Genomic DNA, 15,549 nt, shown 5'->3' on the forward strand with positions numbered 1-15,549 from the left:
CTCTTGAATTGAAATTAGACATTGAGATTTTTCTGGTTTGATATCTAAAAGATAGATGTTCCCATGTCTTCGTCCCGTGAAAGCCTGAGAGATGTCTTTACTAGTTCTCGAACATGTTCCTTCTTGAAAATTGATTTTGAAACTTGTGTCGCACAGTTGACTGATACTCAGCAAGTTATAATTGAGTCCTTCTACCAAAGAGACGTTGTTGATTGTGAGACTTCCAATTTTTACTATTCCACATCCGACAATTTTTCCTTTACTGTTTCCACCAAAAGAGACTTTTCCTCCATTTGTTTGGATGAGCTTTAATAAACAACTTGAATCTCCTATCATATGTCTTGAGCATCCATTATCCAAGTACCATTTGACCTTTTTCTTGATAGTGACCTACATTTAAAAAAGAAACTCAAGCTTTCTTTGGTACCCACATTTTCTTGGGTCCAATGGAGTTAGTGCAATATACAGTCTTTGCTCAATCCTTCTTAATAGGTTTCAAAACCATGGGACATTCTTTCTCAAAGTATTCTGAGCTATTACACTTAGAACATTTAAGAGCACTACGGCCAACGGGTTTTACAAAGACTTTTTGAAAATGATTTTTATAGAAGGCCTTTGTAGATCTTTATTTGATTCTTTCCTTTACTTTTGGAAAATCAATTAGATGAACGGTTTTAGAAGTCATTCCCAAGCCTAATTTGTTAAAGTAAGGTATTTGTACTAAAAGAATCTTTTCTAATTTCTCAGATCCTATAGAAAACCTTTTTGAAATATTTGAAATATCATTTTTCAAAAGTGTATTTTCTTTTGAAAGAAAGTTTGCATTTTCTTTCAAAGTAATAAAACTTTTATCTAAATTTTCAAACTTTTCTGTCCAAACAATCTCCTGTTGCTTCAAGTGTAGAATTTTTTCCCTTTTTAGCTCAGAAATTCTCTTGAGAGAGGTTTTGAGACTAAGACACGGTTCATTAATATATTTAGAGACTTTAGTAGGAATTTTTAAATTACTTACCTCAATTTCACTGTCTGAGTTTGAGTTTGTATCTGTCTCAAAGTCTGAATCTGATTCTGATTTTGCCATTAAACAAATATTAGCATAATCATCATCACTCTCTTCGCATTCAGTATCACTCCAAGTTTCTGCTTTAAGTGCCTTTCTATATTTCTCAGCTTTTCCTTTCTTTTTATTCAGGAAGGGATAGTTGGGTCTGATGTGTCCCTTTTTCTTGCATTCAAAACAAATCACATCTTTATTGGGTTCATCATCCTTAGCTGATTTATTTTGAAACTTTTGAGAGCTTTGTTTCTTCCAATTGAATCTTCTTCCCTTTTTGTTCAGTTTTCTGAACCTTCTTATCATGAGAGTAAGCTCTCCATCATCCATATTGTCTTCAGAATCTGTAATATCATAATCATCATTAGATATTAAAGCAATAGATTTTTTACCTTTAGGATCTTATTCTTCATTGATTTGCTCCACTTCATAGGACTGAAGTGTGCCAACCAATTCGTCAACAGAGAGTGGTATGATCCCTTGTGTCTCCCTTATTGAGGTCTTAATGTGATTCCAATCTTTGGAAAGTCCACGCAGTAGTTTGTTAACCTTCATGTGTCCTGAGATTGGTTGACCTTGATACTCAAGACCATTCACGATTTTTGTAAAACGACTAAACATGTCAGTGATAGATTCTCATTGCTTCATCTTGAAGGCTTCATATTGACCGAGCAGAATATTGATTCTAGTTTCTTTCACTCGATCGGTTCCTTCATAAGTGATGTGTAGCCTATTCCATACTTCTTTAGCTGTTTCACAAGAAGATATTATGTTATATTCAGTTGGAGATAATGCACAATATAAGGAGTAGATTGCTTTTGCATCAAGAGCTTGTCTCTTGGTTATCTCTTCTTGAGTCATCTCGCTAGCCTCTGCAGCTTCTTTTCCCCTTTCTGAGACTGTTGTAGCTTTAGGAATGATTCATTTGTCTACCACATCCCATTCCAGAGGATCTTTCGATCTTGGGAATGCTTTTATCTTGTTTTTCTATATGCTGTATTCCTTTCCATCAAAATAAGGTAGTCTGGTGTTGCTTTGCCCTTCAACCAAACCTGGAGCCAATATACTAGCCATGGATCTTTAACTCTAAAGTAAAGATGCTTCAATTTAAATGAGTACATAGGCTTTGATACCAATTGAAAGTGCTAGAACGAGCACCTAGAGGGGGTGAATAGGTGCGAAAACAGATTTTGCAAAATATGGGATAAAACTTTTGCTTTTAACTTGAGTCTAGTTAACAATAGACTTTGTAGAGGAAATCAGATTCTAATAAATAAATAGAATTACAAACAAATAAAAGAGTTCAGGGAAGAGAATAATAACACTAGGTTTATAGTGGTTCGGCTTAATCTAAGCCTACGTCCACTCTCCCACACGGACAGCCCACTGACTGGATTTCACTATGAATCAAAAGAGTCGTTACAGTATCATATCCTTGATTCCACAGTGTAGAGACTCTGCTACACTTCCTCAAGGCCTCACAAGTATCAAGACTTTCTTTTGAGTACAAATTTACGCTCAATAATTGAATCAGTAAAGAACAATGAGCTTCAGACTTTGAAATTTATCTATCGCGCACACACTCGAATAACTAGAGCATCTTCTTTATATACTCCTCCATGCCTTAATATCTGTTGGCACATTCCAAAGGAGTTCTTCCAAGCTACCCGTTGGACAGAATCAATTAGGGAGATCTCGAGTTAGTTAAGGAATGTGATGATAGCCCATCAATCCTGCTCGTCCATACAATCGGGATCTAGGTTTCCATAAGTAGAACCTTCCAAGTATACTTCACCAATCAAGGGATCCAAATTATCCGAATTAAATTCAAAATGAATAATAGATCTTCAGATGCTATCTACAACCGTGAGAACTTCTTTAGCCGCTCAATCAAATCCTTAGAGAAATACTCGATTCTGGATAAGTCTTCTTCATCGGTCTAGAAATTGTCAAGAGAGCAGACTTTAAATCTTGAGTCTCATGGGTGTCCGCGGTCTTCAGACTTTGACGAAAGAGTCTGCAAGTCTTCAGACTAGACTGATGGAAACGTTTTGTCAGCTTCAAAACAATTAAGGAAGTTTTCTCCAACAAAGTCGATATCAAATAACTTGTATCGCGTAATTCCATCGTTTGTCCAATGAAATGCGCCCATAAATTAGTGTTCTTCGAATTCTTATGCTGAATGATGAAATTGGGATGGTTGAGTTGATATTGGACTATGTGATTTGTAGGATTTCACATTGGCCTATAGTTAAATGCAATTTCGACATCGGTTTATGCATCGAATCTTAGTGTTTACAGAATTTTGGCAACGCTACTCGTGAACTATTTATAAAAAGTCTGGAGAACTTTGTTGGATTTCTAATTTCTGACATGCGGGGCTCGAGTGGGGTAGAGTAGTGGAAGACGGGAAGACAGCTAAAATTTTTGGAATACCGGCACTTGAAGATGAACGGTGTTGTGAATGGTTAATGGAAGAGTCGGTCTAACTTTTGGTATAGCTAAATGGATAAAATTTTGGCTTTTGTGTACCAATAAACATCGTCTAACAAAATATATGTAAAAAAAAGTGCCTAGATGATATGTATATATATTGTGTACATCATTTCAGGTTTTAGAAAGGAGTTGATGTGTTCGATTCCGTAGTAAAGATTGAGCAGGGACCAATGAATAGTGCAACAGGCCCTAAAATCGCGGATCACCGCAATCTAATGGTATCAAAACAAAGGACGTCCAGGATAAGGAAAAGGACGGGGTGACCCCAACGGGCCGGGGGCCATCAGGGCCACCACAGCAAATGGTATCAGAGCTTTGGTTTGTCTAAAGTGATAAGGTGCATTAGTAGAAAAAGAGGTTATAATGATGCACACGATAAGGCACTAGCTGGGGGTAGTTGACTAACTATCAACAATTGGTGATTGAGTTCACTCGTAAAATACTAGTAACGATTGTGAGTTACCTTTGCATGCAAGTAACATTTTATGTTACTTATGTGACTCTAGTAACGTTTTTACGTTTTTCTTGATTAGTGACATTGAGTCACTAATTGTTCCTGAGGCAAATACTTGATGAACTGCAGGAAACCATGGTACGAATCAAGAGTTCTCCTCCATCAAGGACTGAGGCTACGGCTTCAAGGGCAAAACCCGAATGGAGGACATCCTGCAGGCATTGGCCAATAGAGGGAATTTGATGGAGAGACAAGCACAACAGCAACAACCAGGAGCAGAACAACGTGCTCAGGGATTAGTGGAACAATTCCTGAAGTTGAAACCACCTAAGTTTACTAGAATGGGAAGTCCTGAGGAGGCAAAACAATGGATCGATGGAATAGAAAGGATCTTTTGGTTGTTGAATTGCAATGACACCGAAAAGATAACCTTGGCAAAATACCAACGGGAAGGAAATGTTAAATTTTGGTGGAGAGCTTCTAGAGATACAATCTTTCCACCGGTACTGCTGTAAACTGGGATGAGTTTGTGGGAGCTTTCAATAGAAAGCATTTTTCTGACTGTGTTAGAGATAAGAAAATCACTGAATTTGTTCAGTTTGAACAAAAGGAGTTGACGGTAGGCTAGTATGAAGCAAAATTTTCTAAGCTGTCTAGGTATGCCCCTAGATTGATAAAGGACTGAGAGGAAAAGGCTAAGAGATTTTTGAAGGGTTTGAGGATAGATATCAGGAAGCAACTAGTGCCCCTGAATATAAGAGATTACACTGAGATTTATGAAAGGACATAGCTTGTGGAGCAGGAAGTGATAAGGGAACGAATGGAATCAGGGAGGCAGTTAACATTGAATGATGCCCAACGAGGTAAGAGACCCTATCCAAACTGAGAGCCACCTTGGGATTATAAGAAGAAGCGAAATTTGGGAAATTTTGGAAAGACCAAGAGTGCTCAAGCTTCAGGGAAAGTGCCATACCAAAACAACTTTTGCCAAAGGTGTGGTAGATAGCATAGACCAGGACCCTGTAACGATCAACCGAGGTGTTTTGGATGTGGACAGAGGGGATACTTTAGGAGAAATTGTCCACAAGAAGGATTGTGACCGAATGCCAACTCGATGCGACAAGTGCAACAACGTGTAGGCGGACCACCTCCACAAGGGAAATCACAGAGACCACCGGCACAAGGAAGGGTGTATGCAATCATCCAGGAGGAAGCGGAAGCTTCCAAAAACGTTATCTTAGGTATGGTTTCTATAAACAATAAGAAGGCATATGCGTTATTTGATACGGGTGCTACGCATTCTTTTGTGTCTGAAAGGTATAGGCAATTGAGTGAAATAGGAACTACATCTCTTGAGACACCTCTTTGTATGTGAGAAGGACATGGTGATGTCCATGTTGGTATGTGAGAAGTGTAAGATAACCAGAGGGGGACAAGGTTTGGAAATAGACCTAGTAGTAATGGTTATGTATGATTTTGACGTTATTATATGAATAGACTGGCTCTATAGGCAATGAGTTAAGATAGACTGTTATAGAAAGATGATTCAGTTCAATCCACCTAATCGGCCTAGCTTTGAATTTTATGGAGATCAGACAAACCCCTCCATAGCTCTCATTTCGGTAGTGGAAGCACATGCACTTCTTGACGAAGGATGTCAAGGATACTTGGCAGTAATAAAGGATTATATGAAGGAGGAGGCTAGACTCGATGAAATTTGAGTGGTCTGGAAATTTCAGGATGTGTTTCCTGAGGAACTACCTGGATTACCACCAGAATGGGAGATCGAGTTCGAGATTGAACTAATGCTTGGAACATAATTGATATCAAAAGCCTCGTATAGGATGGCTTTGGTAGAACTAAAAGAGTTGAAGATTCAACTGTAAGAGTTACTCGATAAAGGGTTTATTAGGCCTAGTGTGTCCCCTTGGGGTGCATTGATCCTATTTGTGAAAAAGAAGGATCGGTTGATGTGCCTATGTATCGACTACAAGCAATTGAATCAGACCACCATTAAGAACAAGTATCCGTTACCTATAATTGATGACCTATTTGACCAATTGCAAGGGAGTTCAATCTTTTCTAAAATCGACTTGAGGTCAGGATATCATCAGCTAAGAATTAAGAAGGAGGACATTCCTAAGATTTCTTCTAGGACACGCTATGGACATTACGAGTTCCTAGTTATGCCATTTTGATTGACGAATGCCCCAACTGCATTCATGGACCTACTAAATAGGGTATTCAAGCCCTATTTAGATCAATTTGTAATTGTCTTCATTGAATCTTGTGTTTTTTCTTCATATCTAGATGCAATTGGATGTAATCGAAGCTATCAGAACATGATTGGCACGGCTGAGCCATCGGTTTGGACTTGAAATAGAATCGGCCCATATGGACCAATTTGGGGATTGCCAGTGCTAGATTGAGCCGCTGGTGCTCCTCTGGTGGCTGACCGGCTAGACTCCAACCACGAGCAAGTCGAGGATAGGCTTGGAAGTGGATTGAATGAAGTTCGGCGACGGTTGAACCACTACTGGCCGCTGGTTCACCTCTGGAGATCGATACTAGTCCGATCGGATTGGTCTTCATCCATCTAATGAAACTTAGTCACCGAAGTTGTTTCGGTGATTCTTCCAGCTATCCCCTACCACAGCAAGGTCGGGGATCATTCAAAGGATCAATTGAAAATGCTCGATCGAGGAGAAGATCGGCGATTGGCGTTGGTCCGATCGATTTAATTGAACAAAAGGAAATCCGACTTGATCGCCGCTCTTGAAGAGCGGTGGCCAAAAGGCCGCTAGACGGGGAACTCAAGCAACCTCTCTGGTATCCTAAGCTGGCGATCGAAGAAGGGGAATGGCCAGGTAGTTGTCCGGTGTTGGTGCCAATCGAATGGCCGCCACTAAGGGGACAAACCGGCGATAGTTAGAGAGAGATGTAGGATTGGCAAGAAAAAAAGCAAATAAGAGACAGGATTAGTGTAGAGAGGGAAAGAGAGCTTTGTGCATAATGAGGCCCCCCTATATTTTGGAGGGAAAATTGGTATTTATACTACCCCTAGATCGGTTGATCTTAGCCATTGATTTGATCCAACAGTCGAAATCTTAATCTAATGGGCAAAATTTGATTTTAAAAGTTTAATTATTATATGGATGTGTCAGGTAATCAATCAGATGGATCCACTTCGTGAAAACCTAAGCTGAAATCGAGAATTGTACTAAAATGCCTAATTAGGGGTCAAATTGCAAATTTACAAAATTCGAGGGTCAATCTACAAAATCATGGGAAATTGAGGGCGTAGAAGTGAAATTGGCATGGTGAGGATCCCGAAACCGGTCGTTGGAGGTCTAGAACTGGCCGGCAAGGGGCCGAACTCACCTACCTTGCCAGCAATCGATTGGACCGATCAAATCGGTTCACGCCAGTTTGACCAATTCTTGACCAATTTTGGCTAGTTCATGCACTTGTGGCTCTTGTGGGTTCAAAATTTATGCAAATTGGTACCTCAAGAACCAAATTGAAGAGAAAACTTGCTCGATTTGAAGGGAAATTGTCCAATTTCAATTCAATTAAGCTAATTAAACTTCATAAATGTGATTTATGGACTCTCTATTCACTTAATCGAGAAATTATTGTGAAAATGAGCAATTTTGCAATTTATTGAATAAAGTCGCAAATTAATCGAAATTGAATTCAATTAATATTGCAATAGACCTATTTAACTAATTACCCATGAGTAAGGTCACCTAATGTATTCAAATTGACCTTGAATTGAAATGCCGAAACTTAGGACAAAAATGAATCGGGTCTCACATTAAAATTGGACATAGATTCATGCAATTGAAGCTTAGTCTTGAATGGGTCAATTCAAATTTCTTCAATTAAAGCTCGGTGGCTCAGTTCTCTTACCTTCAAGAGAATGAAATCCCTCAAATTGGTTAAACGGTTATATCTCATCATCTTAGGCACTACCATTTGGCATATCTAACAATCATTTTTGAGTTTTTCAAAACTCCAATTGGATAAATTCCTCTCCGTGGGGAATTAAAATATAAAGAATGCTTTTCAAAAGATACGTTTCATGGCTCCTCTAAGGAAGGTTTTGGAAACAACGTTGAAAACTTTTGGACAAAATCGATTTTCTTTGCCAAAAAGGGGTTCATCACTCGAGTGTCCCAACCGACTAGGTCTTTCCTAAGTTCTAAAGAGGGTGATTGAACTTAGGGATTTATTCTCTTGAGGTTGATCTCTTGAGGATAGGTGATGTCTTCCTTAAGGATCCTTTGGTACCTGCAAGATGAACAAACATGCAAATGCAACATATATGCATGAGATGCATGATGTAAATGTTCTGAAGTGGCTCGGATTCAATCCAAAAGCACCTCAAATGCCTTTCACTTTATTCAAGGGTACATACTTCTTGACAACGTCAGCATTTACAAGCTTTGGCAACTCTTGTCCATCCATTTCTACAAGAATTAGTGCTCCACCAGGCAACACCTCCTTTACAATGTATAGACCTTCGTAATTTGTAGTAAATTTCCCACGAGGGTCTAGAATGATAGGCAGGACCTTCCTTAGGATGAGATCATTGATCTCAAAGTGTCTTGGTCAGACCTTGCGGTTGAATGACTTGGCTACTCGCTTTTGGACTTATCTTAAGAAAATGAGTGGAAAATAATTGTCCATTCATAAGTCATGAAGAATTGATTTTAACCTCTAATTATGGCTTAAAATGGCAATTTGTCTTTCTACATGGAAATTTGCGAAATTGAATACACGAGCGAAATCATCAGACCAAATTTCGTAAAATGAACTACACCTACTAATGGCTAGAACAAAGTAATTTCATTTTTGGTTTATTTAGAACTTAAAACCGAAAAATTCAGAAATTGGGGTTCTTAATCGAATTTTATTAAATTTTCAACACACAAATCAAATTGACACTAAAAGAAATGTTTTTGTGGATTTTTTCTTTTTCAATTTTTGGTCAAAGATTTGACCAAAAGTCAACAATTTAATTGACTTTTCCTAAGATGTTGATTTTTAAGCCAAATCTTTGAATTTTTAAAAATTTGATTTGAGAAAAGTGAAACTAAAGCTAAATGGAATATTTTTGGATGAAAAATCAATTTTTGATCCGGGGTTGACTTTTTGGTCAAAAGAGTTGATCAAAAAGTTAATCTTAATTTTTTTCAGAAATTGCTTAAAAGCAACGATGTAAAACAAATAAATGAAAATGACATTCTTTGACCAAGAAACAAGTTTAAGTTGAAGGAAAAGAGGGAAAGAAATGTTTGATCTTTTAATCCAGTATGAGAATCAAATTCAAGACATAATTTTAATAGGAGAGTCGCAACAAAGATTGAGAAACTCCATTTTCTTTGCCCCCTACGAAAACAAATGAAACATTAGGACATATAATTAGATGTCTGAGCAAGAAATAAATATGGATTTAGGCTCCCAACCTGTATCATATGTCATATGTTCTTCTCACTAAATGAGAAAATTCAACCATAAATCCACTAAATTTTGTCCTTCATCGAATGAGACAATTAGACTAAGAGGAAGATTGACATACCCCGGTTAAGCTCCTGACCTTATCTACTGTGAACTCATGGCCAAAAAGCTCCATCCCAACCACGTTTTCTACGGGCAAATTGGTTGCCTCAAAACCTTGATAATGTTTGGGTGTATGAGAGTAATCCAAACTGATCCATTTCAGTTCGGAGAGACAGCCCGTCAAGTCGCCTCGGCAAATTACATTGCTTAACCAAAGAAGCTGCAAATGCGGAAACTATTTAATTTGCTCCACAGTGACAGTTATCGGGTTGCCAACCTTCGCTCTCAAATAGAGTGCTCGAACGCTTCCCTTGATCTGCCATTGACATTGAGAAGCAGAAGCAAGAATTTGTCAATATCCCACAAATTTATTTCATCAAGAGAAGAAAAAAATGAAACAGAACAGTAGCTCCTAATTTAGAAACAGGAATCCTCAATTAAGAATTGGGTAAGTAAATTTCTATTCAAATTTAGTTATAATTTACCTTTGTCGATCTTAATTTGCAAGTGATGTCTTCTTCATCCCACAATTCATCCCACAACCTGGTATGCTCTTGCTCAGCAATTTCCCTTCCAAAATATCTAAACTGATCATGCATCCAAAAGCTATTATCATCTAAAACCTTTATCATGCTCATGTTCTGAAGGACCTTAATAGCATCCTCTGCCCTAAACCCATAATCTTTCCACAAGGAGATTGGACCGATCTTATTATGACGGATGAAAAAGCATGCAATATCAAGAAATATCTGTTTTTGATCCACTTCTAAGGTAGCATAGGAAATACGTAGCTTAGCCATGACATCACGATGAGGTCTTTTCCCTAGCTTCTGTAGCATCTCTTCCCATATCTCTTTATTGTGTTTATAAAACAGAGATGAACCTATTATTAGAAGAGCTAAAGGTAGTCCACCCGTAGTAGACACAATGCCTATTGAAAGAGTGTAGTAATCACCTTGAGGAGCATTGCCATCAAAGGCATGTCTACTAAATAGTTGAAGTGCATCTTGGTGGCTCAATGACTCCATGTCGTAGTGCAAGATTTGATACTTCAATTCCCCCATATTCAGAACCCTTTTGTCCCTAGTGTTAACAAGTATCCTTGTACCAAGATACAAAGAATTCACTCCGACCAGATTTTGGATTTGGTTGCTATTGGAATTCGAGTCGGCGGAAGACAACTTACTTGATTCCGATGCGCAAACAGCAAATAGCCTCGGAATGAACATTGAATTGCCGATGATTCACGAACAACGCTTTCTCACGTTAGTCTAGATGCAATCACAAGGAAAACACCCGATTTCCACGGCGTAAATGCCGATTGTTCTTGCAAAATGAAATGGAACGCCTTGATCTTCTTTGATGGAAATGGAGAGGAAATTTGGTGCGAATGAATGGCCAACATTATCAATAGTTGTGTTCGGGAGGCTTTTATACGTCTCCCTTCGTACCCCTCCATTAGTAACTTTCCATCGTAACGCATCAAGATGAAACGGTGCGTTCCGTTCGCACCCCATCATGGACGTACCAGCTAAAGTACAACATCTCCCACTCGGACATGATGGGCCTGATAGCATTCTATCAAGAATATAAGGCATTCAACATTCATCAATTTTACAAAACAATTCATACTAGCAAATAAGCCGTGCGACCAGTGAGTACACCTACACTTGGGAGCTCAAATTATGCACCTGTTAGGGATGACATAATGGCTACAACCCTGAAAAGAAATAAACAATCGATGTCTCACAGTGCCCAAGACATATTTTGTTACATCAGTCCAAGTATACCTATCCCTTAAAGGCTATACTTGACCATTCTTAAAACACCATGTATTTACAATTACATCCGCAACCACATAGGGCGATATAATTGGTCAACCAGTAAATACATGTGATAGATGTAAAACAACAATAGTCTTCCTTCGCACTCATGTCTCTCTCAATTTCAGAACAACTACTTTCCTAGACATGTCCTATAAGCCATATCTATTCACGACCGCCCGTAACATGCTAAAGTAGCAACATTTATCTTTCACTTCGAGAACATAGTCATAAGTAACATAGGGCACAAAATTGAGGTAAAATACAAATTGCCTCAAGGGCTCACACGATGAGTAAATAGGGATTATTTTACTCACCTTCCCTTGTTGGTCATGTAATGCACATCTAATATGAATTACATGCTATAGTGGATTTCTCTTTCTATAAGAGCGTATGTCATTTATTAACCATATCCACTATACGGATCTTAGCCTAAACATAGTCACGTGCCTCTCACGTACTCATGTTTAGCCTGAGTGCTATATCAGCTTGCTTTCTATAGCGCCCAATTAAATACTCGCATCTGGCATCTTATAGGCATACATGATTGTGGGACTATTATGTTCGATCTTATTATAAACTAATCACAAACCTCATCTTGACTCCAATCAAGGCAACATATTTTATGTACCAAACTTGCTCTTCAGCATTTATTTGTACATAACGTCTCATCTCAACGTGCTAACTACAGCACTTGAGGCGATTGCTCGTGTGAGTGAGCCAATCATTGCCTGCTGACATACTTTTCAATAATATATATGTGTTTGTGCTAGCCTCATAGTGGATTTGTACTTATTGATAAAACATCAAATCACTAATAAACAAACAAGTACAATACATCTGTCCACAAATACATAAACCAATGATCCTCTACAATAACAGATATCACATTCTATGCAATCCTAGTGACATCCTATGGGTCAAGAATATGTCTCTAGGAATAGCCTTCGTAAATGGATCAGCAACCATTTTATTGGTTGAAATGTATTGCATGATCACTTCTTTCCTCATCTAATTCTCCATTGAGAAATGCCGTCTTTACATCCATTTGATGTAATTCAAGGTCCAAATGTGCAATGATGACTAGAATAAGGCGTATTGAGGCAAACCTTACAACTGGTGAAAAAGTTTCCTCATAGTCTATACCCTCTTGTTGAGTATAACCTTTCGCCACAAGGCGAGCCTTATACTTTTCAATGGATCCATCCGCCCTACGCTTAATCTTAAAGACCCATTTGTTTCTAATGACCTTACGATTGGGTGGTAGATCAACCAAGTCCCAGACATGGTTTGCCTTCATTGACTCCATCTCATCTTCCAAAGCTTTTCTCCATTCTTCCTTGTCAGAGGATGAGAGAGCCTCTTGAACAGTCTTAGGCTTGGCATCGTCTTTTTGAGCAATTATAAATGCTTCCCCTTCAATCTCAAAATGACGACGGGGAATACTTTTACGATTACTTTTACGCAATTGAATTTCTCTTGAATTCAATTCATCAGGTGATGCAACACTCCCACTAGGTCTTATGTGTTGAGGTAAATCTTCATTTCCCTCTACTACATCAGTGAGTGTTATTTGGATCTTCCATCTCATATAATTGGAAGTCCTTATCAATCTCACCTCTATTAGGAAAATCATTCTCCAAGAACGTGACATCTTGTGACTCCATTTCGGTCACACTTCCATCAGCTTGTTCACCTATGAACACATACCCTTTGGAGTGTTCGGAATATCTTATAAAGGTACATTTCTTCCCTCTAGGACCTAATTTGCCATGTTTATGGGAAGAATCATGAACATAAGTTGCATCCCATGGACGTAGACTACTAAAGTCTGGTTTTCTACCAGTCCATAATTCATAAGGGGTGTAAGTAACCGATTTTGAGGGCACACGGTTAAGTATATAGGCAGCAGTCAATAATGCATCTCCCCAATAAGAGACAGGTAAATTTGCTTGCGCCATCATAGACCTAGACATTTCTAATAGGGTTCTATTCCTTCTCTCAGCTACCCCATTTTGTTGTGGAGTATCAGGAATAGTTAATTGTCGTACAATTCCCTTTTCATCACAAAGAGCCTTGAATTGCTCCGATAGATACTCACGTCCACGATCGGTTCTCAATGCCTTTATTGTCTTATTTAACTGATTCTCTACCATCGCTATATATCGTCTAAAGCAGTCTAATGCTTTTGACTTATGGGAGATCAGAAAGATATAACCGAAACGTGTGAAGTCATCGATGAAAGTGATGAAATATGAGGCTCCATGCCTCTCCCTCACATTCAAAGGACCACAAATGTCAAAATGTATGAGATGCAATGGAAATTCAGCTCTAGTCCCTTTACCGAATGGTTTTCTAGTTGTTTTCCCGGCCAGACAATGTTCACATACGGATAGACTAACATTAGTGAGTGATCCTAAAAGGCCTTCTCTAGCTAATCTTTGCATTCTTTGCAATCCAATGTGACCTAATCTAGCATGCCAAGTACTTGCATCAATCTCAACGTTATTTGAAGACACAATTAAAGAAAAACAACCATCAACATTAACATTGTACTGATCATAGTCAATGTCTAACACCATAAAATCATTCGATACATGGCCTGAACCATAATAAACTGTTCCGTACAAAATGTCAACACAATCACCATGGAAATTTAATACATAACCTAAGCTAAGAAGAACAACTATAGAGACCAAGTTTCGTCGAATATCTGGAGCATAAAGGACATCATGCAGGAACAGGTTTCGACCACCACGTAAGATTAATTTACATGTGCCGATACCCTTCACTTTAACTCTTGAGTTATTCCCAACATATATCTATCTTCTTTTAGGCAGTATCCAACGATACTCCACAAATGCTTCTCGATCTCTAGCTACATGGTCTGTTGCTCCTGAGTCTACAGTCCACATTGGATGAGATTCAGCAAGCATTACAGTACTAGAAACAAAAGCATTACTCAAAGTAATGGAGTAATAGGGTACCTTTTTCGGCTCAGTGCATTCACGAGCAAAGTGACCCATCTTGCCACAATTGTGGCACTCCATCTTGGCCTTGTCCTTCTTCCCACCACGCTTCTTGCGTCGGAAGGTCTTAGCCCTCTTGGGTCCCTGATAAGTTATCTTCCCTTTGTTGTTGAATTGAAGATTCCTCTTGCGCTTGAAGCCCGAAGCCTTGCGCGAACTCGATTCAGTAACATAAGCATGGGTAGAGGATCTTGCAACCTCTAGGCGCTCATCCTCTAATTCCAAATGACGCGCAATATCATCAAAAGTGACGATGTTCTCATTATGCATCATATTGATCTTCATATGCTCCCAATTATCAGGAAGAGACCTTATAACAGCCTGAACTTGCTGTTCATCAGTAAGGGAGTGACCTGCTGACTTCAGCTCACGGATCATGTTTGACATCTCCCGAAGATGCTGCCTCATCGTTACATTTGGGCGCTTTCGAAATGTGTCAAACTTGATGGTGAGTCTCCTCAGCTTAGTGGCAGATGTACCCCCAAACTTATCTTTCAAGGCAACCCACATAACTTGAGCTTTGTCATAACTCTCAAACTCACACATGAGATCATCTTACATACAGCTTAGCAACGTGATGCGAGCAATGCTATTTTTCTTTTTCCAAGCTTGATAAGCTTCCAGATCTCTCCTGTGTTGAGCTGAAGTTCCATGCTCGGATTCATCCATAGTATGGTTGAGGGTTTCCAAAACCTCTTGCTCCTCAAGGATGTACTGAATCTTTCGGTGCCAAATATCATAATTGTCACCATTCAGCTTCTCACCCTTATTGAGGTCAGCCACAATGGTCTTGGATGCCGAAGTCATAATCAATTGCTATAACGCATTGACATAATAACCGCAGAATCAATACTAGTACACTATACAGAGTAACACACATACTTAATTTGCACCAAAGACAAACTAAATTAATGATAATTCAACAAAAGACACAAAAGCAAAAGTTCATTGTGTTCCCAATCAACTTTTATGTACAATTGTTCTATTATCATTAATCAGTTTAATTTGTGCAAATTTTAAGTTCTAGGTGAGAACTCCTTTCAATTCTACCAACCTACGAACTCCCACTAGGAAAAATAATTACATGACCTTATGTAATTTCTACATTTTTCCTTAATACAAAAACAT

At 38.6% G+C, this 15,549-nt stretch overlaps 1 protein-coding gene across 1 annotated transcript; it reads right to left on the reverse strand.

The window, feature by feature from the left end:
- Positions 1-9,804: 9,804 nt before the first annotated feature.
- LOC120287513 (disease resistance protein RUN1-like) lies at positions 9,805-10,597 on the reverse strand. Its single transcript, XM_039300327.1, has 2 exons — positions 10,055-10,597; positions 9,805-9,885 (listed from the first exon to the last, which is right to left on the reverse strand). Exons 1-2 carry the CDS (start codon positions 10,595-10,597, stop codon positions 9,805-9,807), a joined length of 624 nt encoding a protein of 207 aa, XP_039156261.1.
- Positions 10,598-15,549: the final 4,952 nt, after the last annotated feature.

This window comes from Eucalyptus grandis, chromosome 8, assembly GCF_016545825.1.
Source record: "Eucalyptus grandis isolate ANBG69807.140 chromosome 8, ASM1654582v1, whole genome shotgun sequence".
Lineage (NCBI taxonomy): Eukaryota > Viridiplantae > Streptophyta > Magnoliopsida > Myrtales > Myrtaceae > Eucalyptus > Eucalyptus grandis.

Excerpts from the sequence above, each read along its gene's own strand:
- LOC120287513 (XM_039300327.1), bottom strand. The coding sequence starts at position 10,597 with ATGGAGTCATTGAGCCACCAAGATGCACTTCAACTATTTAGTAGACAT. Across the intron at positions 9,886-10,054 it reads GCAAATTAAGATCGACAAAG|ATCAAGGGAAGCGTTCGAGC; the intron begins GTAAATTATAAC and ends TGTCAATGGCAG.